The following is a 27083-nucleotide window of genomic DNA, read 5'->3' on the forward strand; positions in this document are numbered from 1 at the left end:
AACAAAAATGTGTAACAGTGACCAGGGAGGGAAATATTTCCTTTTTATAGCTAGAAACTTTCTTCTTATTTTTGTCTTTGTTGCCAAAGGGCAGGGAAGTTTCCTTTTAATAAATATTACAGTACCAACTGGGCAGAAGCAAGAACATGAAGCCTCTCAGAAAACCCTGCTTCATGTATAGGTATTAATGATAACAGTGAAGAGGTAAGAAGGTTGCCAAGGTTTGGAGATTTGTAAGGACAAAGTTTTTACATAATTAATAATTAATACTTATAATCCTAGAGATGTAAGTCTGGAAGAGCCATGGGGTTCTGTCCACCTGGAGGGTGAAAATTCCCAGAGGAAGCACCTGCCTTGTTCCCCATCTTTTGAATGGACACCTTCACTGCCAAGAAGCAAAGCACTCTGTGAACAGAAGGCAGCACTGCATGAAGTTTATCCAAAGTGCCTCTGAAGGAGACTAGAACGTTCTGTTCACCTACATGTTGGAGCATATTATTAAATCAGTTTAAGCTTTCCTTTCTATGAAGTGAGAACAGTTTTATTAATCTAGGGAATGGGGTAAATTGAACCAGGAGAGCAGCAGCTAAAACATGGATTAGGGAGAGGTGACATTCAATGCAGGGTTTGTGATTTTTTTTAAAAAAATATTTTTAAGTTGTAGATGGACACAATACCTTTATTTTATTTTTTATGTGGTGCTGAGGAACAAACCCAGTGCCTCACATGTGCAAAGCGTACGCTCTACCACTGAGCCACAACCCCAGCCCCATCCCATTTGTGATGTTTTTATGTTCTAGGATGGCTGCCATAAAACACACCATCAAAATCTCTGGGTTTTCCTATGAAGTGTTTTTAGGAAAAAGAGAGAGGCGAGAAAGAGGTGGGGGGGAGGCAAAGGGGGGTAAGAAAGATAATCCATTGTCCTAAACCTAAGAAAATCTGAGATTACATAGAAAATCAAAATATTTAATGGCCAAATATGGGACTAATATGAAAATTTCCTGTGTAAGGAGGAGAAAAACCCATGGGTTCTTCTAGCCTGGATCTTGTCTAACAGAGGAAGGGCTTTCTCAGTAATGTTGGTGGTTGTGTGGAATGTGCACTTTAAGTTCTCTAATATTTTTCCCATTTTTCCATGAATGCAATCTGTGATTTGCTCCCTTATTTCAACCATTTGTACTGTTTGCATATTTACAAAGGCAACTGTGTCCCAGCCTGAGGCTGAAGGACATCTCCCTTCTAAAAGGGAAAGGGGACACAAGATCTTCATAAAGTTGGTGGCATGTTCTCACAGCATATGCTGGAAATCAAGCCTGGGGCTGGCTCTGGGTCCTAGGAGGCAGACATTAATATGCTCAGCACAGCCCCTGGAACTCTGAGCACAAATGGGTAAGTGTGTGAGGGGAGTGAAGGGGAGGCCGAGCTTGCAGAGGATGTCTGCGGTCATTCCCACCTCCTTGGAAACAGTCTCTCTCCAACGGCTGGAGCTCCAGCAGCATAATGAAGTTTTCTTTTTAGCCTTTCCTTCCCCACCCTAAACCTGAGCAGGGGAATAAGGTGGTTTGCAAATTAATCAAATACTCGAGTCTGCTTAAAAGAGTTCTCATGTCAGAAAAACACCAACATTTTCCTTTCTACTACAGCTATCGGAATATAATTTTTATTTCTGGTAAGATTAAGAAGGGACTGTGAATGTCTTATAATAGATCTGATTTATTCTAAAGTATGGCGAACGGTTCATTCGGGATCTTTTTAATAAAGTTTCTCATTCAGATTCACTGTGATTGGGAATTTATTCTTGCTTCCAGATTTAGATTCATTTTACTATCAATTCCACTTGGCAAAAACCAACTATAAATTAATAGTAGGTACAGAGTTAAACTTTCCTTGAGCATGAAAGCAGAGAAAATAATATTACTACAAATTTAAAATAATCAATATTTGGTTCTGTTTCATTCTTATCAGACTCTTAGAAACAAAAAAATTATGGTATTTTAGTGCTTACATAGGGCTTTGAACAAGTCACTGATATTTTTTTAAGCCACTCCAAAGCAACATATTTTGGCATTATTCTTTATGGTTACCTTCAGAAGCAATCCTAGGAAATGCTCCACCTATGTGGGTCACAGATTTATGAGTAATGGTTCATACCCAATATTTCTGCTGTCTCCAGGTGCCGCTCTGGAAACATCTGGGCTGTGAACGTGAACACTGCTGGGGATGTGAGAACCACAGAAAGGCCATGGGGCTGTGGAGAGACAGTAAAACCGTTCTTCCTCCTGCATTCTCCAGGTATTACTTTAACCTATATTCCATGCAGTCAAGAATTGACAAATATGGGTTGGGAGGTATAGCTCAGTGATAGAGATCTCAGGGGTTGCATGCATGATGCTCTGGATTCAACCTCCAGGAAATTGTGAGGAATATAAGATTTAATAAAATAATTTTTATTAATTATTTTTACCACCAGTGGGTGATCCACATTGTAATCTTTTGCTTTATATGTCTTCACTAAACCTGAAATTGGGTAGGACATTCCATGGCTAGAAAAGAAAAAAAAAAAAAGATGCCTAAGTTGACATACAAATATCAGAATTCGTATCAATTACACAAAGACACTCTTATGGGGGGGGCCCTTCACACAGAGATATATATTCTTTTTTTCTTGGATGTAAGGACCACTGTGATTCACTCCAAGTTCAGTGTATTCATTAATAAAACTTGTGAAATGTTCAAATTCGACAATCAAATTCAAATTCTACGATCGTAGAATTGTAGGCCATTCAACAACACGCAAGCTGGACTACCAGGGATTCATCCTTCCAGTAACTGATAGATCCTTTCAATGCCATTCCTTTCCAAGGGCATTGAATCATAATGTGTTAGTCTAGTCTGAGAGGTTGTTAGTTCAACTGATTTGTCTTGCTTACATTCTAACTTAAGGATTTGTTTAGACTTAGTTTGTCATCAAGAAAAACCATCATAGTTTTTGTTTTTACTGAAAATCTTTATATCCTCTTGGATTCTTAGTGAACAAATAGGAAGATGTTATAGTATACTAAATGATTCAGAAGATAAATATTGTGACAAGTTAGTATATTTACAATTAATTTGGTAAAAATGAAATGTTTTCATGAGTAAAATGATCTGTAGTTTTTTTTTTTTAATGGATTATTGGGGGCTGGGTTGTGGCTCAGCGGTAGAATGCTCGCCTCGGATGTATGAGACCCTGGGTTCCATCCTCAGCACCACATAAAAATAAGTGAATAAAATAAAGATATTGTGTCCAACTACAAATAAAAAATAAATATTTTTTAAAAAATGGATTATTGGATGACTTTTCGCTTATTTACATTTCACGGCAAGAATTATTTTGGTGAACTATACGAATATTTATGAAAGGGAAAAGAGTGCTCCTAGCCCATCCTTCATGAAACAAACCGGAAGTTATTGATTATCTGAGTTGTTGGTACTTTGAAATGTGTTTTACCTGTCGTAGGCTTAGAAAATGATTGCCTGGTGTGTTTTTGTGATATAATAGGATTCATGTAGGTCTCAAAGGTAACTTTTTATCAATATACAAAATGTTGCTTTTATTTTAACAGTTGCCTATGTTCTTTGTAGAAGACAAAAACTATTGGTAGTCCTATGTAGTCCTATTTCCTTCTAGTCATTTTATGCATGTTTAATTATAATTTTATTGTGCACATAGTTTTATGCATTGCTTTTGCTACTTAATAGTCTTTTTAAACATTTCCCATATAAATATGTTCAAAAACATTATTTTTAATGGCTTTATTTTTTTCTTTCTTTCTTTCTTTTTTTGGGCCTGATTTTATTCTTAAAGTATTATAGTTTAGTTAACCATTAATTATTGGAATTAGGTTGCACTAAAAATTTTCAATTATAAATAACACAATATCCTTTCTGTATCCATAAGCAATTGTTATGAAATTTATTATACAGCAGATGTGAAATTAAAAAAAATAACACCTAGGTGAACATTCTTACAAAGAAATTTGTGGCTCATATCATGGATATTTCTTTAGGCTAGATTCCTAGTAGTGATTTAGTTGGTTAAGAGGTATAAATATTTTTCTGGCTCTGGGTACAAAAGTTCACTTGATTTTTGAAAAGGTTTGAACCAAGTTATGGTTACACCAAGATTATGTTCTCATTAGCAGCAGAGTTTGATGATGACTATTTCCTTACATTTACCCTAGCAAAGGTCCATTTTTTTGTTCTCAGTGTTCACTGTTTTTCAATTTTAAAGCAACATATCAATAAAGTTCCTATAAAACAGATCATTTCTGGGCTATTGACAAGATTCTGATCTCTCTCTCTCTCTCTCTTTTTTTAAATAAGTGATTAGGGGAAGCATCCTGCATTTGAGATTTTAAGAATCTATGACACATGGCAAGGCTATGGAGAAATCAGAACCCTGATCCACTTTTGGTGGGGATGTAAAACAGTGCAGTCTGGAAGTTTCTCATAAATTGAAACACAGAATTACCATACGATCCCACAATTGCATTCCCATGTATAAAATAAGAGAAATGAAAATATGTATACACAAAAACTGGTACAGGAATGCTCACAGCAACATTATTTATCATAGCCCCAAATCATAACAATCCAAACTCCATCAGCTGGTGAATGGATAAATAAAATGTGGTATATCTGCCAAACGGAATGTTATTTGGCAATAAAAAGAATGAAATGCTGATACACGGCTGAACCTTGGAATATTATGCTAATTAAAACAAGCTGGGATACAAAAGACCATATAAATTAAATCATACAGAATAGAGAAATCTATAGATATAGAAAGTAGAATCATATTGAATAGAGAATAGGTAAATCTCTATATAGAAAAAGTAGATCAGTATCCTCTTAATAGTAGGGAGGTAGGGGGATTGTTGGGTGACAGCTGAGGGGTCTGGGATTTCTTTTGGGACAAGATGTTCTAAAATTGATGGTTGCAGAACTCTGTTTATATACTAAAAATCATTGAATTGTACACTCTAAATGGATGAATTGTATGATGTATCTGTTATATCTTTAAAAACTGTTATTAAAAAAAAACTGTGACCCAATAAAATTGATTTCAAATGAAGAGACTACTTAGGGACTTTAAATTAAATTTTTTCATTCTACAGCATATTTAAATTTTACCAGTAGTCCTAAATTATAAATATTTGTTTTTAGAAGAAATGGTTTGAGTAAAGAAATACAACCTCATATTCACTCACCACAGATGAACACCGGCATTTCCAAAGCCAATGCCAGCAAAAGTGCTTGCCAAGTGCATATTAGACCTTGCTTCAAGATCATCAGGATTTCTGACAGCCCTGTGAATTATATAAATATTGAACAACAACACATCAACATTGGCATTTCCTACTGAATAAAGAGCTGCCTTAGGAAAAGATGGAGGTGGGGGCTAGAAATGCTACTTGGTAGGAAGAAAAATTAGGAAAGTTATTCAAACGACATCTCGTCTTTTAAAGGAAAACCAAAGGGAAACATATTTTCTCATCAATGGTTTTACCAAAAGCATAATAAATATGCTGTCAGCTGCTCATGTGATATAAAAGTGCCAAGGGATATCAAGCCCTGATACTTGGACTGTGAGAGTTGCTCTAGGAAAGTGCCCTAAGACTCATTCTTCTTCTTCATTTGTCAATGACCTTGACAGCAGCCCTGAATGAATTCTCAGAATGCACCTTGAGCCTGTCGCCCTGGGCTGCCTGCAGTCCAACCCCAGCCCACCCAGTCATCCTTCTTCTTGTGACACCGACCCAAGTTGGACCCACTGGGGACCTCTTTTGGTACCTGTGGAAACTGCTCATCAACCCTCATATTGTTATTGTGGATGTGGGATATTATTGTAGGCCAAGCCTTTGCTTGCTCTGGGTATCCCTGGTGCCATTATGGAAAAGCAAATTCTCAAAGACCCGTTGGGATTCAGCTCAGCCTTCCTGCACACATTGCTTGGAAACCCTGCCCGAGGGAGGAAGCCGGAAGACTGGCAAGTGAACCACTTCTACTTGGTGTTTCTCAATTTTGCCTTAAGTGAGGGTTCCTGTTATAACAAAAAAAGTGCCAGTCTTTCTTTTCTCCTTTTATTTGGAATAGTTGGGTACTTGTGCCTCCTTCCCCAAACCCAGTGTAACTTCCTTATTTTCCAAACAACAAGGTGAAGTAGCTGATGATGGGGCTTTCAGCCTTTCCTCTGTCCATCTGTGACCCTGTTGACCCTTCAGTCCCTGTCAAACAAACTGGCTCTCTAGCTATCTACCTAGACCAATGCTGCTGTGCTTCTCTGTAGTTCTCTCATGAGCCTGAAACAGCTCCATGTCCCTCCCTGCATCTGGGGTGGGGGCTCTACTACAAAATGTATTCCAAAGCCTGTAATCCCAGTGACTGAGGAGGATGAGGCAGAAGGACTGCAAGTTCAAAGCTAGCCTCCGCAACTTAGCAAGACCCTGTCTTAAAATAAAAAATAAAAAGGGCTAAGGATGTGGCTTAGTGATTAAGTGACCCTGGGTTCAACTCCTATTACCAAAAAAAAAAAAAAAAAAAGTCGCCATTTTTTCTAAGTGGAGCTTCTAAGATCAAGGCCAGAGGGGCACCACATCTATATCTAGGCCTTACCTGCCTGTTTCCTTACCCACCATTATGTGTTAAGTACAAAAATGAGTGTGACTTTGCATATCTTAATGTCTCAGTTACAATTTTTCATTTTTTAAGTACAGTCAGTCTTCTGTGGGTTCCACATTCATAGATTCAACCAAACATTCATTGAAAATACTGAGAAAAAAAACAACGGCATCTGAACTGAACTCACATGGATTTTTTCCTTGTTACTCCCTAAGCAATACAGTATGATAACTATTTACATAGTATTTACATTATATCAGGTATCTTGAGTAATAGAGAAAGAGTTAAAGTATATTTGGGGTTGTGTGTCAGTTCTATGCAAATACTAAGCCATTTTATAAAAGGAAGTTGACCATCTGAAGATTTTGGTGTTCCAGAAGGTCCTGAAACCAATGCCCCAAGGGCTCAGAGGGATGACCATAGATCTATGCTCTCTCAGGAGCCTTTTGCTATTTGTTCTCTCATAGATTATGACTATAAATGCTTTTGTATTCTTTAAAAAATTTTTTTAATATTTATTTTTTAGTTTTTTTAGGTGGACACAATATCTTTATTCCATTTTTATGTGGTGCTGAGAATTGAACCCAGTGCCTCACGCATGCTAGGCGAGCACGCTACCACTTGAGCCACATCCCCAGCCCTCTTTAAAATTTTTGAATTAATTTTTTTTTTAAGAGATGGGGTGTCTCTGTCTTGCTTAGGCTGGCCTTGAACTCCTGGGCTCAGGTGATCCTTCTGCTTCAGTTTCCACAATAATTGGGCCTACAAGTGTATGCCACTGCACTGGACTATATTTGTATTCTTAAATCTTGCAAAAAATTTTTAGGAATCCTTTTATATTTTTAACCTTTTATATCTCCTGGATCAGCAATCGCTAAATATATATTTCTTAAATTTAGTTTATGAGAGTTTACTCAATGGGTAGTTTCAGCCCTGGATTTGGGCTCAGCCAACATCTACCTGCAGGCTCTCATTTCTGTCTGAAGAGCCAAATTTCAAGAACATCTCCCCTCATTCTAATTTCAGTTTTGAGGCTTTGAAGAATAAACCTCCATTTATTCTATCTGCATCTTCATAAATTAGGGGCTTCCATTCGTCCCCTGGCAACCTTTGCCTTTTCAGATTGAAGCATCCAGTTTTCACCTGCCATCACCTGGATTTCTTCAGAGGTCACTGGTGTCTGTGCTTCTCCACGTCTATAGGCTGAAATGGTGAACAGATAAGCTCTGGATATTTCAATATCTGGTACCCCATGTTTCATGTGAAGGTGGAGTGTATTTTTATGCTCCATCTCTATTCCTTCAGGGTGACATACCTTTTCAGGTACTTAGCAACGATTCTCAGTGCATGGACTGCCCAAATGTCACTGACTGGGTTGCTGCCCTGGTACGCTGGCCGCGTGATGGGATTGGAAGGGCAGGGGCTCCGCATGTGGTAGGGAAGGGCAGTGTATGACTCCAGTGCGTGGCTAAAGAGAAATATTTAAAATACACAAAATGAACACATTATCTTTCTTCCTTCTTTCCCACATTCAATCGCAAACCAGCACTCTCTCCATTGTGGATATGTTCATTAGCACTGAGATCACAACATATTCCACCAGTTAGCCTCCTGTCCATGACAGTCAATGCACAGCACAGAAATTAATATAGACAGATTTGCATTGGCAGCCCTACATGTTTTTGACCAGTACATATAAGGTTGATTGATCAATGGGTACTAAATTGCAGTGAGGAGTAAGAGGGAGTAAGAAGTTTTTGTGTGCTATTGCACAGTAGGGTGACTATAGATAGTAATTGTGTACTATACATCTCAAAAAGCTAGAAGAAAGAATTTTGAACATTTTTTTTTGCCATTAAAAATTGATAAATGCTTGAGGAGCTAGATATGTTTAACCTAATTACACAGTATGTACATGTAACAAAACATGATATGGTACTCCATTAATATGTGCAATTTTTGTGTTTCAATTACAAATAAACTCAGAATGAAATTGACTAAATTATGTTATTTCATATATAAATATGTAACAATGAAACTAATATGTACAAATATAATGCACCAATAAAATATCTAAAAATTATAAATTTAATTTAAAAAAATTACATAACTCTTTTCCAATATAAATATATCTTTATGGTGTTAAATTATTGAATAATTGAGTCATTAAAAAAACACTGAATCTAAAAAATGACTTCTTCATAGAAGATAGTCAGCATCTTATACCTAGCATAGGTCAAGTATCATATTACCAAAGGAGGGTCATAGTTATACAGACTTCATTAGGAGTGCAATGCAGCCAGGTGTGGTGGTGGTGCTCACCTTTAATTCCAGGAACTCAAGAGGCTGAGGCAGGAGGATTGCCTCAGCAGTTTAGTAAGACATGTCTCAAAATAAAAATAAGTAAATAACAAGGGCTGGGGATTAGCTCAGTGGTAAAAGTATTTCTGAGTTCAATCTCTAGTACCAGAAAAAAAATTACAGTATAATACCTGGGTATGGTGGCACACGCCTACAGCTAGCAACTTGGGAGGCTGAGAGGAAGGAGGACTGCAAGTTCAAAGCTAGTCTGGGCAATTTAGCAAGACCCAATGTTGAAATAAAAAATAAGAAGGGCGAGGAATGTAGCTCAACTGGGTTCAATCCCCAGTACACCACCACCATAAAGAGAAAGAGAGAGAGAGAGAGAGAGAGAGAGAGAGAGAGAGAGAGAGAGAGAGAGAGAGAGAATGAGAATAAAGAGTACAGTGTAGTAGGGTTTGGGTCAGCGGTGCAGCTGTAAATCCTGGCACCAGATCTTCCCGCTATAGACCAGGTGTGAGGCACTACCCTTCCTGTGACATGGATAAATAATAGTACCGCTTCACAGGGCAGCTGTGAAAACTAAATGAGTTGACCTTTATAAAGCCCTTAGAATAGGCCTGGAATATTCTGAAACTTATTATTAACTATTATTATTAATTGCTGGTTTGAAAAATCTGATTATTTTTTCTTATGTGTTTCAAACTCAGGATTGGCTATTTTAAGAACTAGACTTCAGAACTACTTTACCTGCTGGCTTGCCCTGAAGTCTAGCTCCTTATTGCAGAAGAGGACACTAGACAAAGCCATCTAGATCAATGATGCTGGGATACCATGTAACATGAACTATGTTTTCCATGAATGATAGTTTCAGTGTTATGAGGGTTTACTCTTTTTTTAATGTGAGAAGCAGAGAACACTTTTGAATAAAGTGCTAGAAATTAAAAAAAAAAATTCAGTGACTAGATGGATGTCATGTGATTCTAAGTAGGGGATGTGTGAGAAATGCAAGAATGACATATACCCATGGGTTAGTGGTGAGTCCACCAGGGCCCGAACTCTAACAGGGACCTCACAGCATGCCTCACTTGCATTTAGATTCTGAATCCAAGAATCTGAATCCCTGTTTCTCAGGAGCAGATTCCCTAACCAAGCCAAACTCCCAGAAACTTTGTGTGAAACCTGGAAGTCACATTACTGATTCACAATGAGAAATGGCACTTCTGAAGGGGACAGACATCTGAGTCTCCTACCCCTTCTTTCCCTTTAGACAAGCCTTGTGATGGTTGATTTATGATCAGAGGCCCCACAAGTCCTCTCAAGGGGTATTATCCTCAAGGTTTAATGCATAGCTGTATCCCCGGGGTCTTAGGGGAAGATTCCTTGGGCCAAATGTTTCTTGTTCAGATGAGCAGCATTATGGTTTGGATCTCTAATGTTCCTCAGTGGCCCGTGTATTGAAGACTTGGTCTCCAGCTTTTGGCCTTATTGAAAGGTGGTAGAATCTTTAAGAGATGGGGCTTATTGGAAGGGAGTTAAATCATTAGGGGCATGCCCTTGAAGGAGATTGGGATCTCATCTACTTCCTCTCTTTGCTTCCTGGCTGCCATTTGGAGAACAAGCCTTCTCTGTTGTGCACTACCACCATCACGTACTGTGTAGCCACAGGCCCAAAGCAACAGGACCAAGTGATTATGGACTAAAATCTTGGAATTGGTAAGCCAAAATAAACCTTATCTCTTTTAAAATTGACTATCTCAAGCACTTTGTTATAGTGACAGATGACTGACTAACACAAGCAACTACCCTCATTCTCCTTCCTTCTATCCTGCTTTCTGCATTGGTTCATAGTGAAGTCTTTGGGCCTGTGAGTTATTCCTTTAAAGCTGACTGCTTTGGGCCATGATGTATTTATTATGCATTTCATAGTTAAGGAAAACAATCTTATTTCCCTTATTCCTAAGTAAATAGGAGACACCTCATCAAAGTTCTGACAATATTGACTAGAATAGAATTGGATACAATTTCTTATAGTCTCTTGGTAGGCAGCAGAATATAGTGGGAAAAGCAGACTAGGGACATGGATAGACCTAGCATGGATCCTAACAATGTTTTGTGTAATTGTCATTTAACAGCAAACAATTTAATACCTGTCATGTAATCATCACTGTGCCCTGGGAATACCTAGAGAAGAGAGTAAGATGGCCCTGTCCTCACCAAACTCACAATACAGTGTGGATACAGGCAAGTGAAGAGATGGTATCTCAGAAGCAATGAACCGGCCACCCAGGGGAGCAGTAAAGGATGAGTGGCCAGTTGTAATTGAGAGAAGAGGAAAGGGCCAGCAAGGGCTCCAAACGGTGCTCATGTGTAATTAAAAAACAAGCTCTCCAAGCAGACAAACAGCTGATAACTGGGGACAGCAGATTTGTAGCTCACACCAGCACACCTAGTGATCACCTTTACCATCAATACTGTCATCTAGGAAAGGGGATAATGATAGCCAATGCAAGAGGCATCTGCAAATGGGCACTTAGGCAATAAAATACTGTCTACAGACCTGGGACTAGGAAAGTCCCCTAGAGGAGGAGAGGGAAAGGAAATGATAATAGCCAAATTATATGGTCATACTGTGTGCATGTATGCATATGGAACAACAAATCCCATCACTGTGTACAACTGTAATACATCAATAAAAGTATGGTGGGAAAAAAAAAATGTCCCTGCAGGTGGCACCAGTACCTACCAGAGCACATCGAAGCCACTGTTGGCGACCACCTGGCTGGGCATGTGGAGGGTGTGCAGAGGGTCAATGAGTCCCAGTGTGGGTTTGATGGCTCGTGAAGCAATGCCTAAAATAGGATTTTTAATTAAGATGAAAGGCTTGGGCACCATTTAAAAAAAAAAAAAACTAAATAACTTTAGGATGATACATTCTCTAAAAACAGTATGAGAAAAGGTTCATTCTCATGTAGGGAGATAGCAAGGAGCAGTAGAAATATTTGGTAGAAATATTTGGAATCAGAAACTTTTTTTTTTTTTTTTCAATAATGGGGTAGCACTGCTCCTACTGTGTTCCAGGAGCCAAGTGCACACACCTCATCCCAGTTCCTGGAAGAGTGACATCACTGGCCGGGCTAGAAATATTTACATCACTGAAATTGGTTAACACTACAAATCATGTTTTATTTGTTTATTGTTAAATTGCAGAGAACTGGTTTACTAGCAGACCAATGATGTTTGCTTTACAACTCTGTGTCTTTGGGCAAGTTACTTAACCTTTCTTAGTTCTCTATACAATGAGACTAAAATAACATAGACCTCTATCCCTCTCAGAGCTCTTGCAGAGATCAAATGGGATAATATAATGTAAATTTCAGAACTAAGTGTTGGCAATTATTGTTATCTTTAACAATGTCAAAGGGTAAGTTACCCTAAGTTTGCAATTGAATGTCAACTTATTTTGCTGCAAAGGCCTGGAAGCAGGATACTGAACCAGATTCAAGGAGAGAGGCACTCCTAACACATTAGCCCAGAGTCAAGGACAAATTAAGAAGATGGGATGAAAATCATTAAGACAAAAACAGAGCAGAGGTGACTTGGAAACAGGGTAGGAGGGACAAGCCACAAAGGACCTGAGGCAACTTTCTGGAGTAATGACAATGTCTAATATCTTGATCAGGGTTGTGGTGGGTAACATGGCATGTATATTTGTCAAAACTCACCAAGCCAGAAACATAAATGTGTGGACTGTATTATATAAAAATTGCATTGCAATAAAATTGATTTAAAATGTAAAAAAAAAAAAAAAAGATAACAGAAAGGGAACACCCACTTATTATTGAAACATAGTCACTAACATGAGCAGATAAAAGGTCAAGTAAGACCCAGGGCATCTCAATATGCTTTTGTAGGTAATTCTCAAAAAACAAATTTATTTTTTATATGTACTTAGAAAAAAAATGTGTATATGCATATATTCTTTCCTTAACTCCACAACTCCTTGGTTTCTAAATAGTGGGATGAAAGAAAAGGAACTGGGGCTTAAAGAGAGAATTCATTAAAAGAATTATGGTCAAAATTCTTACCAGTTTTTACTTTCAAGCATTCATAGTCAAAAATGGCAACCCCAGTAGTTTCACTCCCGGTTCCTGAGGTAGTTGGAACTTGAACAAAATAATATTATTTTTAATAAAGCACCTAAATAAAGATCAGTGGAAATATTTAATTCAGCCTTAGAAATAAAGAAGCAAGTTAGAGAAGGAAGCTTTGCTGACACTGCTGCTTGCTTGATATCTGTATTTATATAACATGTATGTCAGCTTAATATGCATGATGTCTGTGCCTGCATTGACAGGCACGTATGGGGTGTGTATCTGTACTGTATATGTTTAACAAGTATGTTGCTGTCTGTATTACTGCACATACATGTTTAACATGTATCATGTCTGTGCCTGCTGCATGAGTGTGTGTTTAAAGCAAGTGTCTGTGTCTGTATTAACATGCATGTTAATATGCATGTTTTAGAAACATAAACCCTAAAATTACTAACATGTGTATCTAATATGCTTGTGTGACCTCTGTGTTTGTGTGAATATACAGACATGATGTATATTATGCATTTCATGCATTAAAATGCATGTATGGGGGCTAGAGTTGTGGCTCAGCAGTGAAGTGCTTGCCTAGCATGTGCGAGGCTCTGGGTTTGATCGTCAGCACCACATAAAAATAAAATAAAGGTATTATGTTCAACTACAACTAAAAAATAAAAATAAAAAATGCATGTATGGTTAGCCCGCATGAATGTTTAATATGTATCCTGTCTATATCTGTACAAACAGGAGTACTTAATATATATGGTGTCTGCCTGCAGTGACATGCATGAGTGTTTCTGTGTATCTGTGCATGCATGATGATGTCTTTGTCTGCACTAACATGCATGTGTGCTAATCATTTGTGTGTGATGTCTGTCTGTATTAACAGCGATCCGCCCTGGGAACCTTGGGTTCCTCCAGCACCAGTTCCTCAAGCAGCTGCAGCTGGGTATTCAAATGCAGGCTGCACTGTACCTCTGTAAGAACACTCATATTTGCTGTCTCTAAAAGACATCTTTATTCCCTGTTGGCAGCAAGCACAGGAACGCTCTGCCTTTGCTGGGCTTCATGGTTTTGTAGTTCTGTCAAGTTTCTAAACTTTACTAATCACCCCTATGTGTGATGCTGACACAGTTCACTAGAGGGTTCCATTTGCCAGACCCCAATTATGCTGCTCCCTGCTGGTTCCTCATTCCTATCAATGCAGTTCATCTGCCACTGACTCCCTCGTGTCCCATCACAGGGACTGTTCACAATAGGGTCAGGAGAGGGAGAGAACAGAGGACAAAACTTGAACTGAGGACATTTCTCAGTTACCAGTTAGTGCATTTAGCTATAAAACTTTAAATAGTAATATGCCAACAGCCATAAAGATGGGAGGGAAGAAAAGACTGGAAAATCTCAAGGTCTTCTGTGGAACACACACTTTTTTTTTGCTTCAGATTTGTGTGTTTGTGCCCTGAGAAGCCATGGAGCAGATGTCATCCAGAATGATGTGGACATGCTGGCCACATGTCCCTGGGAAGAGACAAAGCCTGAGGTCAGCTGAAGAGCCATTATGTGGAAGAAAGGATTGAGTCACTGAAAAAACATAACAGCAAATGTTCTTCTTAAACTCCACGGTGGCTGGCAAAATGGGACAAAACAGATGGGTTTAGAGGACAAGCCTGCCAACAGAGGGATCTAATCAAATGTCAATGAAGACCTTTCCCCTCCTCCGCATAGTGACTTCATAGCCTAAATCTGCAAACTTCCTCCCACTGACCCAAATTGTCTCTATCTGTGCAATAATGAAGATCAGAATTTTCAAAATGAATGAACTGCCATCTGTTTTTTAATTTTTTGTCCAAATGAAGCATTGATTTGAAAGGAACAGATCAGAAACTTTTAGAAACATAAACCCTAAAATTACTAGCTGGCATCTTTTCTAAGTCCTTTTGCCAATTGTAAAAATGAAGCAAACTAGCCAACATTTTTACCTGCAATCAGAGGCTTAAGAGGCTCAGACACCGGCTTTCCTTTCCCAATAGGGGTGTTGACATAATCAAGGAACTCTGAGTGAGGGCTGGAGGCATATAGATTGGCAGCTTTGCAGGTGTCTATGGTGGAGCCACCACCCACAGCGACATAGGCATCAAATGATCCCTTTCTGGCAAACTCAATTGCATCCTTGAAGCTTGGAGAAGTGGAAACAGAAATCACTGTTATATTTTTTTTTTTTGAAAATCATTCTCATGCCATTAAATAAGGCCTTGGGCAAGTTTTCACCAACAGTGATGGCTTATGTGTAAAGTAAGTAAATAACAACAACTCTACAAATTTACCTTGTATCTGTTGGTTCCACCCTCACATCCTCATAAACCTTAAAGTTGATGCCATTCTTCACTAAGGAATCCATAACTACTTGTACTGGAGGGAGCCGGGAGAGGTTTTTGTCTGTCATCAGGCAAACATTTTTAGCTCCCATGTTCTGCAGATCCTACAGTTAAAAAAAAAAAAAAAAGTTAGGTTTGATTGCACTGTAACTATAATAGGCTCTTTGGGCAAACTTAACATTGTACATCTTTAAACATAAAGGACATGTTTGTCCATTAGCCCTTGTTTTACAAGATATGTAACATTTACCGTAAAAGATTATAGGTATCCCAAATACTTGCCATGCCTACTTCTTTTGTAACTCCTGCTCCGTATCTAATATTGGAAACAGCCATCTAAAACAAAGAAAAAAAGATTTTGGCTGTAGATTATAACAGAGAGTTGGCCACTCTATTTCTGAAAACCTGAAATGTTCCTCCTTACTTATCGAATGAAGTATATATTTCTTAGTATGTACTCCTAGGTCATATGGCCTCACACTTCTTTAAGGGAACCTTGGCTCCAAACAAATTGTAATTATATATTTGAGTTTTCCCAAGATCATCATAAACTCGCAATTTTTCCTTCAGCTTCAAATGTCTGCCTTCCCCAACCTCCACATCTAAATTAACACTCTAATTTCTTACTTTCCCATTTAAATATTAACTCCTGTGTATATTTTTTTGCTCCTTCATCCATCTATCCATTCTTCCATCCACTCTTCTATGCACACATATATCTGTATGTATCCAACTATCTTCCCACTCAACCAGCATTATTGTGTGCTATGTTCCAGGCACTGTGCTAGGTTCATGTAACACAACTATGAGTAAGAGAAACATGGTCTCAAAGTTTACAGGTAATAAAAGAGTGTTCATACTAATGAATAATGGGTCATTTTTGGCCCAAAGATGTTTTATTTGATCCATGTTATATTTAAATTTTTTCTTCTCTTTCTTTTTAAAAATTGGCTAATAATTGTTAAAATCAGTATTAAAAAGATCCAATTTGACCACCTCAGTTTCTATCTCTCTTGAATAATCTGGTAACACTGGAGCTATATCCTCAGGGGGCAGAAAACTTGTTGGGTTGAGTGGAGACCTTTTCATAGGGTTTGTGCTCTGTGAGCATCTGGTGATATTTCAATTTATGACTTCTGCATTAGGAGGAGGGAGGGACTAAACAAAAACTTACAAGTAATTATGTACAATGTGATAAAAATGCACTCAAGTTAATCATTCCTTTATTCTTGCTTCAACAAATTACTTTGACTTCTTTGAGGATTATTATAACTACAAAAGATTTAACAGATAGTATATATGATTCAGAGAATGTGTAGAATGGGGAGTATTTATTTTTTTATTTATGTGGTCTGGGGATCAAACCCAGGGCCTGATGCACTAGGCAAGTGCTCCACCACTGAGCTAATTCCCAACCCTTATTCTATTTTAATGGCTATATAGAAGACAGAATTTCAGACATTACTATGTCTCAGAAGAATTATATTCGGTTATCCTTACAAGGTGCTTTGCTAAATAGGGCTTGATCAAATAGTGATTATGGAACATCAATTAATAAGAGATTTCAAATGAAATGCTAATATGTTAACAAAACACTACAGTTGTATTTTTTCCAGGTCATTCATAAAAGAAAGAATGGGTTGATAAAATCTACCTCAAAGGCATAATCTGTTGTTTTCTCAGAAGATGAAAATCCAGGAGCTGAAAATATAGAAATAGGTATCAGAGTAGGCCTCAAAAATAAAGCATAAATATTTTTTGACAGAATAACCTAGCAGTGAACATTAGCATCTTCCTTGAAGTCTTGCCTACAATATATCAGGTTTCATGTTTGCATATCAAATTAAATTAATATCTATATATTAAGATAGAATTTAATGTTAACTTGATGCTGATTGTGTGAAAATAAAGAGAGTTAAAATTTCCTCACTGAAATTTAAAAAAATATTTGAAAACATAGTATATAAAAAAAATTCTCTGAGAACAACTATAAGTAAGTCTATTACAGTCATTGTAATAATTTGTTTGAATTATAATTTTTTTCACAAATATAACATCAAAGTAATATATGTCTTAAGCTTATTTATATTAAAATTTTCTAGTTTCCTTGATAAAATTTAATTAAAAAATTATAAACTGATATTTATTTGCTAACATCAAGTTTTCATTAAAGCAAATACAAATTTTTCTGTGATATTGGAACAACAGGAGAGTCCCATCAAGCCTCATCATGAGTTTTATCTTTATTTGTTTATATCAGTCCTGGTCAATAAATAAAAGTTTACACAATAATTTTCACTTTTTTTTTTTAAAGACCCCAGAACCAGATAACAATCTTAATATTGCCTCCCTTAGGGCAAAGACACCCTTATCAAAATTTAAATATCTTTGCTCCTTATAGACTTTAAAGAAATTATTATTACTATTATTCCTGTTACTAAAGTTTAGGTAAAACAATAATTTGGGTCCTAGATAACTGTTGAGATTATTTTTCTCTAAGTTATTGATTTTATTCCTAAAATAGCAAATGACTAATTCTTTGTTAAAACCAAGGATTAGAGCAAACAGCTTGAAGCCAAAGTCTGCCTAAGCTCCCAAAGGCCTCATAGACTAGCATGCCTCTGCCTCACAGGGGCCTCATGGTATTAGAAGGCCTGGTGGCTGAAAGGTAAGCCATGCCTCAGGCAGGAAAAAAGGCCTTGGTCTGTCCTAACCTCCCCACCCCACCCTCAGTTGTTTAGATTTGACCTTTTCTTCCAAGAGGCAAAATTAGTTTTTGTGTCAGTAATTCATGTGACACTCTGAGGACAGGCTGAAACTATGGTCAGCTTCCTGCTGCTCTGTGGACATGGAGTTTGGTAAGGATTAAGACATTGGTGGGAACTGAAAACTTTTGTCATTATTTTTAATTTTTAAGAAGTAGAATGTCATTTTTAAATGGATATAAATAAGATTTTTCCTTCTAGGAACCACCTTATTTTTTAGGCTTCTTCTTTTAGAGATGTCTTACAACCTTACCAAGGCTTCATCTTGATTTATTCTGTTTGATGACTCGACGTTCTTTTCAAAATTTTCAGTGCTAGGGATCCAATCCAGGGTCTAGTGTATGCTAGGCAAGCAACTCCACCACCGTGCCTGATCCCCAGCCCAAACCTAGACATTCTTAAAATCCTATCAGTGAATTTTTAGCACTGACAAATATTTTATCTATTTAAATATCATCGAACCTATATTCAGGCCAATATCATCATCAGTAGCATACAATCAGCTCCTCTCCATAGCTGGAGATATATGTTAAATAGAGAAATGGTTTTTTTTATCAGCTTTCTTCTCTCACACACTCCTTGATTTCCTGTCTTTATACGTGGCCCAAATGTACTATAAATGCCAAAACTGTAGAAACTAAAGTTGTGGCTAGTGTAAAAACACAAAATGTATTACCTTGGGAGTAAGTATGAGAATGTGCTGGACACTTGCATCTAGGGAAAAGAAAAACAGTAACTTGAAAACCAACAAATAAGAATACTTAAAGTAATTCTCACATTGCATTATAATCCTAAGAGATAATCAGGCTGGTAATTATTGGCAGGTATTTTACAATAGGAAACAAACAATCCAGTGATCAGGATGCACAGTCAATCCAGAGTCTTTCTAGAGTTGGAAGATTCTCAGCACATATTTTATTTTTACATTATATATATATATGTAAAAGATTTTTTTTTTTAAATTTAGCTATTCTAGCAGCCTACAAGCAGCTGAGATAAGCATTCTGGGAGTATGCGAGGTCTAAAGTGGGGTCCTCAGTTTCCCTTCAAGCTCTCAGCTCATATAAGTTTGGAGCTTTGATAAAATCCATCTAGGGTTCATGTGCTCCTCTTCTTGCTCCCCCCACCACCCACCGGCCACGATGGAACTTTCCTGTCTTCAAGCTGTTTAAAGTTTTTCTTCAAACAGGCCCTGGACCCGTGCCAACTCTTTGCTCTCCCAGGACCCACAGGCGTCCTTGTCACCTCTTGGTGTCCCCACTCTTTGCCCAGTTGCAGCTTCAGGTTCTATGCATTTGTCTGGGTCTTGGGTGCGTTGTGCTCCCCTAAACCCATCATCTCTTCTCACTCTTCAGTCGGCTTCTCTGCAGATTTTCCATGTCCTCCTTTTTGGAAACTTTCCCTCCTTTCCCTGTCTTGCACGGTTCCTTCTCTGGCTTCTTTCTCCTGCTGGGTTTTGTTTATTTTTATAGCCCGTGGGACAGGGTTATAGTGAGCTCCCAGTAGATACCTGGGTGCATGACCTCTTCCTCCTCCTCCCACCCCGCCAAAATTCAAATTTGGAATTAAAACATCCGAGAGGAAAAACGATGGAGGAAGGGAAAGGTTGGATTTCAATGGTCCTCAGGCTCTCAAAACTTCCTGAGAATTGTGAAGTCAGAATAGACACTGGAAGCGAGTTAGACATCTTTAGTCAAGGCTGCCACCTAGCGGGGGATAGGAAAGCAGGCCAGGCCGAGGACCGCTCTGACAGTTGGGTTTTACTTTTCAGAACATGTCATGCGTTAAACCCTTCAAAGACAAGAACAGCAAAAGAAAGGGAAGAAAAATATCCACACCCAGAGCTTTCCAACGCGACAGCTCCCGGGACCACGCGCTTCCTCTCTCCTATCCCCTTTTCTTTCAAGCTCGACAATATCTCGATTTATTGTTTCTACTCCTTACTTGAGGTTCCTGTCCTGTCCCCTCTTTCCTTCTGGGAACTTCCATCTGTTGTGTATTGTATTTCCCGGTGCTCCCAGCCTCACTGGGTTCTTATCATCATACTTAAAGAGTTTCATGCCTGAAACTCTCAGGCTTGCTCACCCTCTGGCTCTCCCCGACTGGCTTACATTTGCTGGCTCCATTTTCTTGGCTCTAGCACATTCCTTGGCTCCAGAAATCAGGCTGCTGCAGGAGCAAGTCCTGGCTTTTAGACTAGATCCTCAGACCTCCTAGCATCTGTGCTAGCATCACTGAATGCTGTGAGCCACCCCAGCTCTCCTTGGGTAGGTGAAACTCTTTCCTTGGCTTCCAGGACCCCCTTCTCACCTGGGTTTCTTCTCATTGTGTTTTCTCTGGCTCCTTCTCCACTCTACCCATTCCTTCAATGCTGGGTTGGATCCTAGGCTGCCTTCAGCCATTCTGACCCTTCCTTCTCCCTTACTCTATCTATATAGACTACCTGTCACACATCAAGGCCTCAAATATCAATATCTCCACCTGAATCCACCCACTTTTCTCAGGGTCCTTACCATTCTGGTTGGGTTGTCATGTCTCATCCATATTTCTACTAACTTCCTAACTGGCTTCTCATAGCTGCATCTTTGTCACCTTTGTTTCCCACGATGTGGTCAGTCAGGGACACATTTTTAATGTCACTCTCTTGTTTAAAGCTACTTCCATGGCAGGTGAAGTTCAGACCTGGTCTACTTGAATGGCCCCATTGACCTCTTCAGCTTAGAACCTCATCTTTCTCTACCTCTGGGTTTTAGCTTCTGGAAAATTAACTTCATTCTTTTCCTTGAATGAACCACATCTCTTTCTCTGTTCCCCTTCCAGAACGTTGCCCTTTTAATTTCCCTGCCTGGAACATAACTTTCCTCTTTCTGGATAACTTTTGTACTTTTTCATCAGTCTCATCTTTCTGTAAGGCTCCAGGTTTCAGGTAAACTCCCTTTCTATGTGAGCTGCAGTACTGAGCCTTCTTCCCTATTAGAGTTCTTGTCAAATCTCAGTACACACCTTGTCTTCCCTTTCCACTGCACACTGCCACCAGAATATGCTGACATGATTCTACTCATGCCACACTCCTTTCTCATGCAACCACTCCAAAAACATATTCTGCATGACACTGGTTCCAAGGGGTATGAATGGTGTGTGATAAAAGAGTTGCATGATGATATAGATTTAGAACAAAGAATTTTAACACAGCTAAACACCACCTCCCTTGCTTCTTACAGGATTTCTCAGAGCCCTTTACATACTAATGTATATTCTGAGTCTCCAAGAGGGCAAACAGCAGTCAGTGGTTTTTCCAGTCTTACTTGGTCATGGAATTCTTTTACCATGGGGCATCTCAAGGTATTAATATTTCAGGGTTAGAAATATTGTTTTAGTGGCTGTTATCTACAGAACACAATTTGTATTCTTTTGCATAGGCCTGAGAATAAGGCCCTATGAAACCATAACATCTGGATTCAAATTAGCTCTGTGACACTGGACAAATTATTAGTCTTCATGCCTTTATTTCTTTGTCTACAGTAGAGGCTAATAATACAGTATGCCATAGGGTTGTTTTAAGGGTTAGAGTTACTGCTATTAATAGTACATGCAAAGTTTGTGGACAGTGCCTTGCCCCAATGGTAAGGGCCCAGTGTCAGCTATTTTTTTTTGGTGGTATTTCACCATCTGTTTTCTTCATTCTCACTTCTTCCTACAAGGGTATGACCAGACTTTACTTCTGGATCCTGGAACTGCATCTCTTGGTCTCTGGTGTTGCCCTTCCATCTGCCTGAAATTCCTCTCTAGTCTGTCTCCTTTCCCCTCCATTTATCTCTACTTGTTAGTTCAAACTTCTCATGTTCTCCCAGGCCCAGAGGTGCACTTGTATGTTCAACACTATTTATCAAGCAACTATTATATACCTGGCATTTCTGGACTGGGAGTCAGACTTGTCATAACATTTATCACCCAGACTCCCTGTATATGCTAGGAAGTGTAACTCCGTGTGGTTTCTTCCCTTGTACACCCTTTCTGCTGTGATCTGTGGTAGGCCAGTTCTCAGTCTGTCCTCTCTCCCAGTATCTGTACCCTTATGGGCCCCACTAGACTTTAAATTGCCCCATTGTCTATTCCTAGAACCTAAATATACATAGATGTAACATACACCCAATTAATAAGTTATCAATTTGGCATATGAATTTATCGTGGTCACTGTGACCCCTGCCACTACGCATTGCCTGCTACAATGTGGGACGAGGCCTTATTTTCCCTGAGCCTCAGTTTTCTTATTGGTAGATAAACTGAGTAAAACCTGCCACATTGCATGGTGCAAGATTGCATGTGCAATGCAGTTGTGCCCCGGAGCACCGCGGTACCTGCTTCCCTACATTCTTGAAAGCAACTGGAAAAACACTGCGAGAGCCCAGGCAGATCTTAGGCCGGAAACTGCACGGCATCCTCAGGCCCCTGCCCGCCCGCTCGGCGGCCTTGCACTCACGCTGCGCGCTGCAGTTGCCTCAGCAAGTGCGCGACCCGGGCCCGGGAAGCGGCGGCCATGGCTGCTAGAACGTCTTCTTGGTTCCCCAGCGCCGCTCCGCCCCAGCTGCCTGCCAATCCGGGTCGTGGTCTTCCTCCCGCCCGCCCACTCGGCCCACCGGCCCTGCAAAGTCACCTGGCCAAGCTTCAGCCTGCAGTGGCCTGGGACCGTTTTCCTGCGGGTTGTCAGAATCTGGACCGTGAAAGCTCCAGCCCTTAGTCTCACCATTCACCTTTGAAACTGCCCAACGCCACAACTGCTAGCCAGGGTCTGGAGTCCCGATTTAAGTTTCTCCTCTCCAAAGGCTTTCTCACATGTTGGGGACTGGGCGAAAGGGAGAGGACTGGGTCTTTTCCCACTCTGAATTCTTTAAAATTATCTGGATTTCAAGTTTGAATCTTGCAAGTAAGCCCGAGGGTCTTTTCCCCCCTTAAATTACAGGGGCCAGTGCCATACCCTACTGCTAAATCAAGAAAGCTTTAAAAACAAATTCCCAAATAAGCAACAAAATCCCATAATTTTAAAGTTAAAACTAAAAAGAGCAATTGTACCTTTTAGCTTTTGCAGCCAAAATGCCCCTGATTCTGGATCTACTGTCATTTTCAGGAGATTTTCAGAGATGAGTTTACTAAGATCAGAATAAAACTGGAGATAATGACCCTGGACAGCTTTAACTATTTCACCTCCCAATCAAACCAGCACAGGCCAACTTCACAAATGAATCAAAAGATAGTAATGTTCCAAATATAGATTTTGTGGGTCATTTTTTTCTCTTTCCTAGACTCTACTTGAATTCAAGCTTAAAAAAAAATTGGAGTTATCAATGTTGAGGAAGGCAAGTATTTTCTGGATTAACAAGGTTAATTATTTGTAGGGTACCCCAAGTTTATCATGTATAGATGTCAATGTGTTCTGGTTGACAAATATCAAGCAATCCTTACAAAGAGACATCCATCAGTTATCATACTTTTGCTACTATATTTTATACCAAAATAAGTTTTGAGTTTTTTGATAAAAGTAGCTTTGCTGAAACTAGTATAATATAACTGCTTTTATGTTTTTATAGAAAGTAAACAATAATCTGTACTGGACATCTAGGTCACTGTCTTCAAGTATATCTTCTACTAATAATCAAAAAGTTTAAAGCAATGCTAGATAGACACATTTATTAAATTACCTTCACAACAGTTTATTTATTTTTATGTGGTGCTGAGGATTGAACCCAGTGCCTCCTGTGTGCTAGGTGAGCGCTCTACCACTGAGCTACAGCCCCAGCCCTACAACAGTTTCTTTAAATCAACTTAGGAAAATGTCATCTTTCCTCTCCCCTCCCAGATCTGATGAGCATAATAGAAGCTTGTTACAAAAATAACAAATGCTGAAATATATAAATTAATCTACCATAAGTCTCTGAAATGTCACCAACTCTCCTTCACCCCAAAACCCAAAAGTAAAATGCCCAAATTATTTTTCTAACCCTTGTGTCCTCAAATATACCCTTCATCACTAGCTAAGGTCTCGTTTGTGGGAAAGACTTTGATCTGTACAGTCGAACACTTACATACTTTCTTGAGGGGAGGACAATTTTGTCCTTTCAACCTCAAACTCAATGAAGACAGTGGTCCCGCCCTGCGACAGTACTAAAAACTTAACATTTAGCATACAGTTCGTTCTTTACAGAACAGGTCCAAGGGTGAATGAAGTGTTACTTCCTCCTCTTTCCTCCTTGGTGCTGTCCACCTTTTCTCTTGCCACCCAAGCCAGGTGGCCCGGAATGCATCTTGCCTCCCAAATTTCCTTTTCTCTTTCCCTTCTGGCTGGGCGGGCCGCCTTTCCTCTTGCCTCCAGGACCCTGCCGGTTCCCTTTTCTCTTGCCCTTCTGGCTCATTTTTCTCCTCTTGGCGGCCTCCTCCTGGTCCTCTTCTCTCATCTGCTTGTTGGTGGCTCTCGTCACATCCAGCTGAGGCTTTTTGCTGTTCATGACTCGAAGGAGCTCCAACTGGTTCTTTTTCTCGGCTGCGAAGTCCCCAAAAAGGGGCTGAAACTTCCTCTTCTTGCCTGAACCCCGAGGAGCCTTCTCCTTGGGGAGGCGCTCCTGGAAGCGCCCCACAGAGGCGGTGGAGATCTTGGCCACTTGCATAGCGCGGCCCAGCTCCTCCTTACTCTGGTGTCCGGTAGGGTGCAAGCCGGCCGCGCTGGGCAGCTGCATCTTGTGCGCACGGGCCAGATTACGCAGCCGGTTCAGCTCGTTCTTGGCCACGCGTTCCTTCTTGGCCTGAATCCGCTTGGCGAACTGGTCTTCTAGGGGGTCGGCGCTACCGGGAACCTCGATCAGCCATTCCTTGGTGTCATCCCGGGCGCGCTTGTAGCCCCAGCGCCGCCGCCACTGGCCGCTCACCTCGTCCCACACTAGATTGGTTTTCTTCTTGGGACGGATGCCCTTAAGGCGCGCGAACTGCTGCCAGCGTGTAAGCGGCCGCGGCCGTGGGAGCGGCTTCTCACGCGGCAGGCGCGTGGTGGGCTCTGGCAGCCGGGCCACCAGCGCCTCTTCCACTCGCTCCGTGGGCAGCTGCCACAGCTGGTTGATGAGCAGCTGCGTATTGTCCCGTGCCAAGGCCCGCAGCTCGGCCTCCGGCGTGGGTCCCGCCTGCCGCAGCACAGTCGGGGGGTTGCGGTCGGAAGCCAGCAGGTTACCCAGGTCAAATTCCAGCTCCAGCTCCTTGTGCACTGTGATGCGTTGCAACTTCTCTGCCTCTTCCTGCTCCGCCTTTGCCAGCAGCGCCTCCACGCTCTGGCCCTCCATGGCTCCGGATCGGTCCCTTAGCTTTGGGGTTAATAGTTGAAGTCACTTCTCAAGACCAGGGCCCGGGGTCCCCGCAACTCAACCACGTGCGGAAGCCCGGAAGCTCAACCCGGAAGACAAAGGTTCGCTTCCGGGTTATGGGCTTGTGATCCCGGCGACCCAAGGCCGGCAGAGGGCGGTGTTGGAGAGCTGATAGGATTAGAAGCGTGACATTTTGGCTCGGACCCAGATGTAGGCGGAACTGGCGCGATCCCGGACTACAAGTTCCGGGAACTGGTTGGGACTGCGACTCCCAGGATGCCGAGGCAGGAGGCGGTCCCCGGGGGCGGTCGGAGTGGGACGCGGGCCGGTCAAATTTCTGGGGCTGCATAAGGTGTGTTACTGGTCCGCTGAGTGTTAAAGTATTTACATTTCAATCAAAGATGTGTAGTTAATCACCCCTTCTTGGGCGGGACAAATCATTGCACCATAGTTATAACCCGTTTTCGGGGTCCTGGATGTGAGCAGAGACACATCCCACAGATATACATAAAGGTTGTTTTGCCAGTGAGCGGGGCTGGTAGTTACGCCGCCCTGAACTGGTGCAGGTGTGCACCGACCCCAGCGGGTAGACCTGTCCGGAGGGGGCAAAATTGCGACTGTATGCAGTGGAGGGGAGAAATAAAGAATGTCCTCCTGCTTCTGCCCCTTTCAATGCTTTATTCACTCAAATTACTCAATACAATTTCACTCTATAGGTTCTTAATCAAGAAAACACAATTCTTAATGCTAGGCATTGCAATAGACATAATTCACAGCAAACAATTCTAGATTAATTAATTCTAAGCGCTGCAAAACACACTTAATCATGACAGGCTAATGACAGACATTCCCTCTGCATGCTAAGTTTAAGTCGTAAGCCTTAGGCTTTCAGTCCAGCAGATGCACACTCACTCAGACCACGGTGATCAGGTCTGGAACCAAGGCAGGCTTTTCCTGGTGAGGAGTGGACAACTGATTGAGGAGAGGGTCTTAGGGAGAAGTTGCGCTCTCACTAAGGTCCAGATGAGATGGTAGAGTTTGAGAGCGGTGAGGATCACGCAGAGGCTCAGGAAACGATGAAAAGTGATGGGATGTCAGGTCCTCATCAGGCTCTCCAGCTCCAGTGCATCCTTGTTTCAGCTGGCCGAATCCCTCTTCATTGGCTCTATTATTTATACTAAAATTTGGGGCTTTTGACCCGTCTTTCAGTCCTTATCAGCTACCACTGGATTTCTCAGTGACATCATTTACTGCGGGATCAGAAACATCTGGGGTCTGGTGGTCTCCACGCTGATCTTATTGCCTTTCCCTCTCATCAGGTGAGGACAGCCTGCCAGGGGCTTCACTCTGTTTATCAGGGCGAGGGGAAATAACTTGTTTGAGGCCATGCTGGAGGGCTCTGTGGGTGTGCCTGGTGAGACTGCAGGTTTCAAACTGGAGTTTTTAAAATGGAGTTGGTTCGGCTCAGGCCTAAGGGCATCCTCATAAGACCCCTGAGTTGACTCAGAGCTCCGAGAGGGTCTGTTGCTTTCCTGGCAA

The 27083-nt window shown here is 40.6% G+C and overlaps 2 protein-coding genes across 3 annotated transcripts in view; both read right to left on the reverse strand.

Moving 5' to 3' along the window:
• Window positions 1-22802, reverse strand: part of Adhfe1 (alcohol dehydrogenase iron containing 1) — a 31994-nt gene extending 9192 nt beyond the window's left edge. Inside the window, exons 1-12 of one of the 2 annotated variants that reach the window (XM_046428548.2) lie at window positions 22682-22802; window positions 18878-18915; window positions 17091-17137; window positions 15719-15772; window positions 15386-15540; window positions 15041-15237; window positions 13056-13133; window positions 11714-11819; window positions 7982-8134; window positions 5256-5354; window positions 2468-2546; window positions 2155-2251 (exon numbers count right to left, since the gene is read on the reverse strand). In XM_046428548.2, coding sequence (XP_046284504.1) covers window positions 2155-2251; window positions 2468-2546; window positions 5256-5354; window positions 7982-8134; window positions 11714-11819; window positions 13056-13133; window positions 15041-15237; window positions 15386-15540; window positions 15719-15772; window positions 17091-17137; window positions 18878-18915; window positions 22682-22740 — 1162 coding nt within the window. In that variant the 5' untranslated portion in view covers window positions 22741-22802. The remainder of the gene's footprint in view (window positions 1-2154; window positions 2252-2467; window positions 2547-5255; window positions 5355-7981; window positions 8135-11713; window positions 11820-13055; window positions 13134-15040; window positions 15238-15385; window positions 15541-15718; window positions 15773-17090; window positions 17138-18877; window positions 18916-22681) is intronic. The other variant, XM_046428549.2, reaches the window with a different exon arrangement.
• A 1067-nt stretch (window positions 22803-23869) lies between these two features.
• On the reverse strand, window positions 23870-25645 carry Rrs1 (ribosome biogenesis regulator 1 homolog). Its single transcript, XM_046428550.2, has one exon. It carries the CDS (start codon window positions 25521-25523, stop codon window positions 24426-24428), a length of 1098 nt encoding a protein of 365 aa, XP_046284506.1. The 5' UTR covers window positions 25524-25645; the 3' UTR covers window positions 23870-24425.
• Window positions 25646-27083: the final 1438 nt, after the last annotated feature.

The sequence above is a fragment of the Marmota monax genome, unplaced genomic scaffold, assembly GCF_021218885.2.
Source record: "Marmota monax isolate L192 unplaced genomic scaffold, Marmota_monax_Labrador192_F-V1.1 WCK01_AAM20220418_F8-fsc00044, whole genome shotgun sequence".
Lineage (NCBI taxonomy): Eukaryota > Metazoa > Chordata > Mammalia > Rodentia > Sciuridae > Marmota > Marmota monax.

Excerpts from the sequence above, each read along its gene's own strand:
- Rrs1 (XM_046428550.2), bottom strand. The coding sequence starts at position 25,523 with ATGGAGGGCCAGAGCGTGGAGGCGCTGCTGGCAAAGGCGGAGCAGGAA.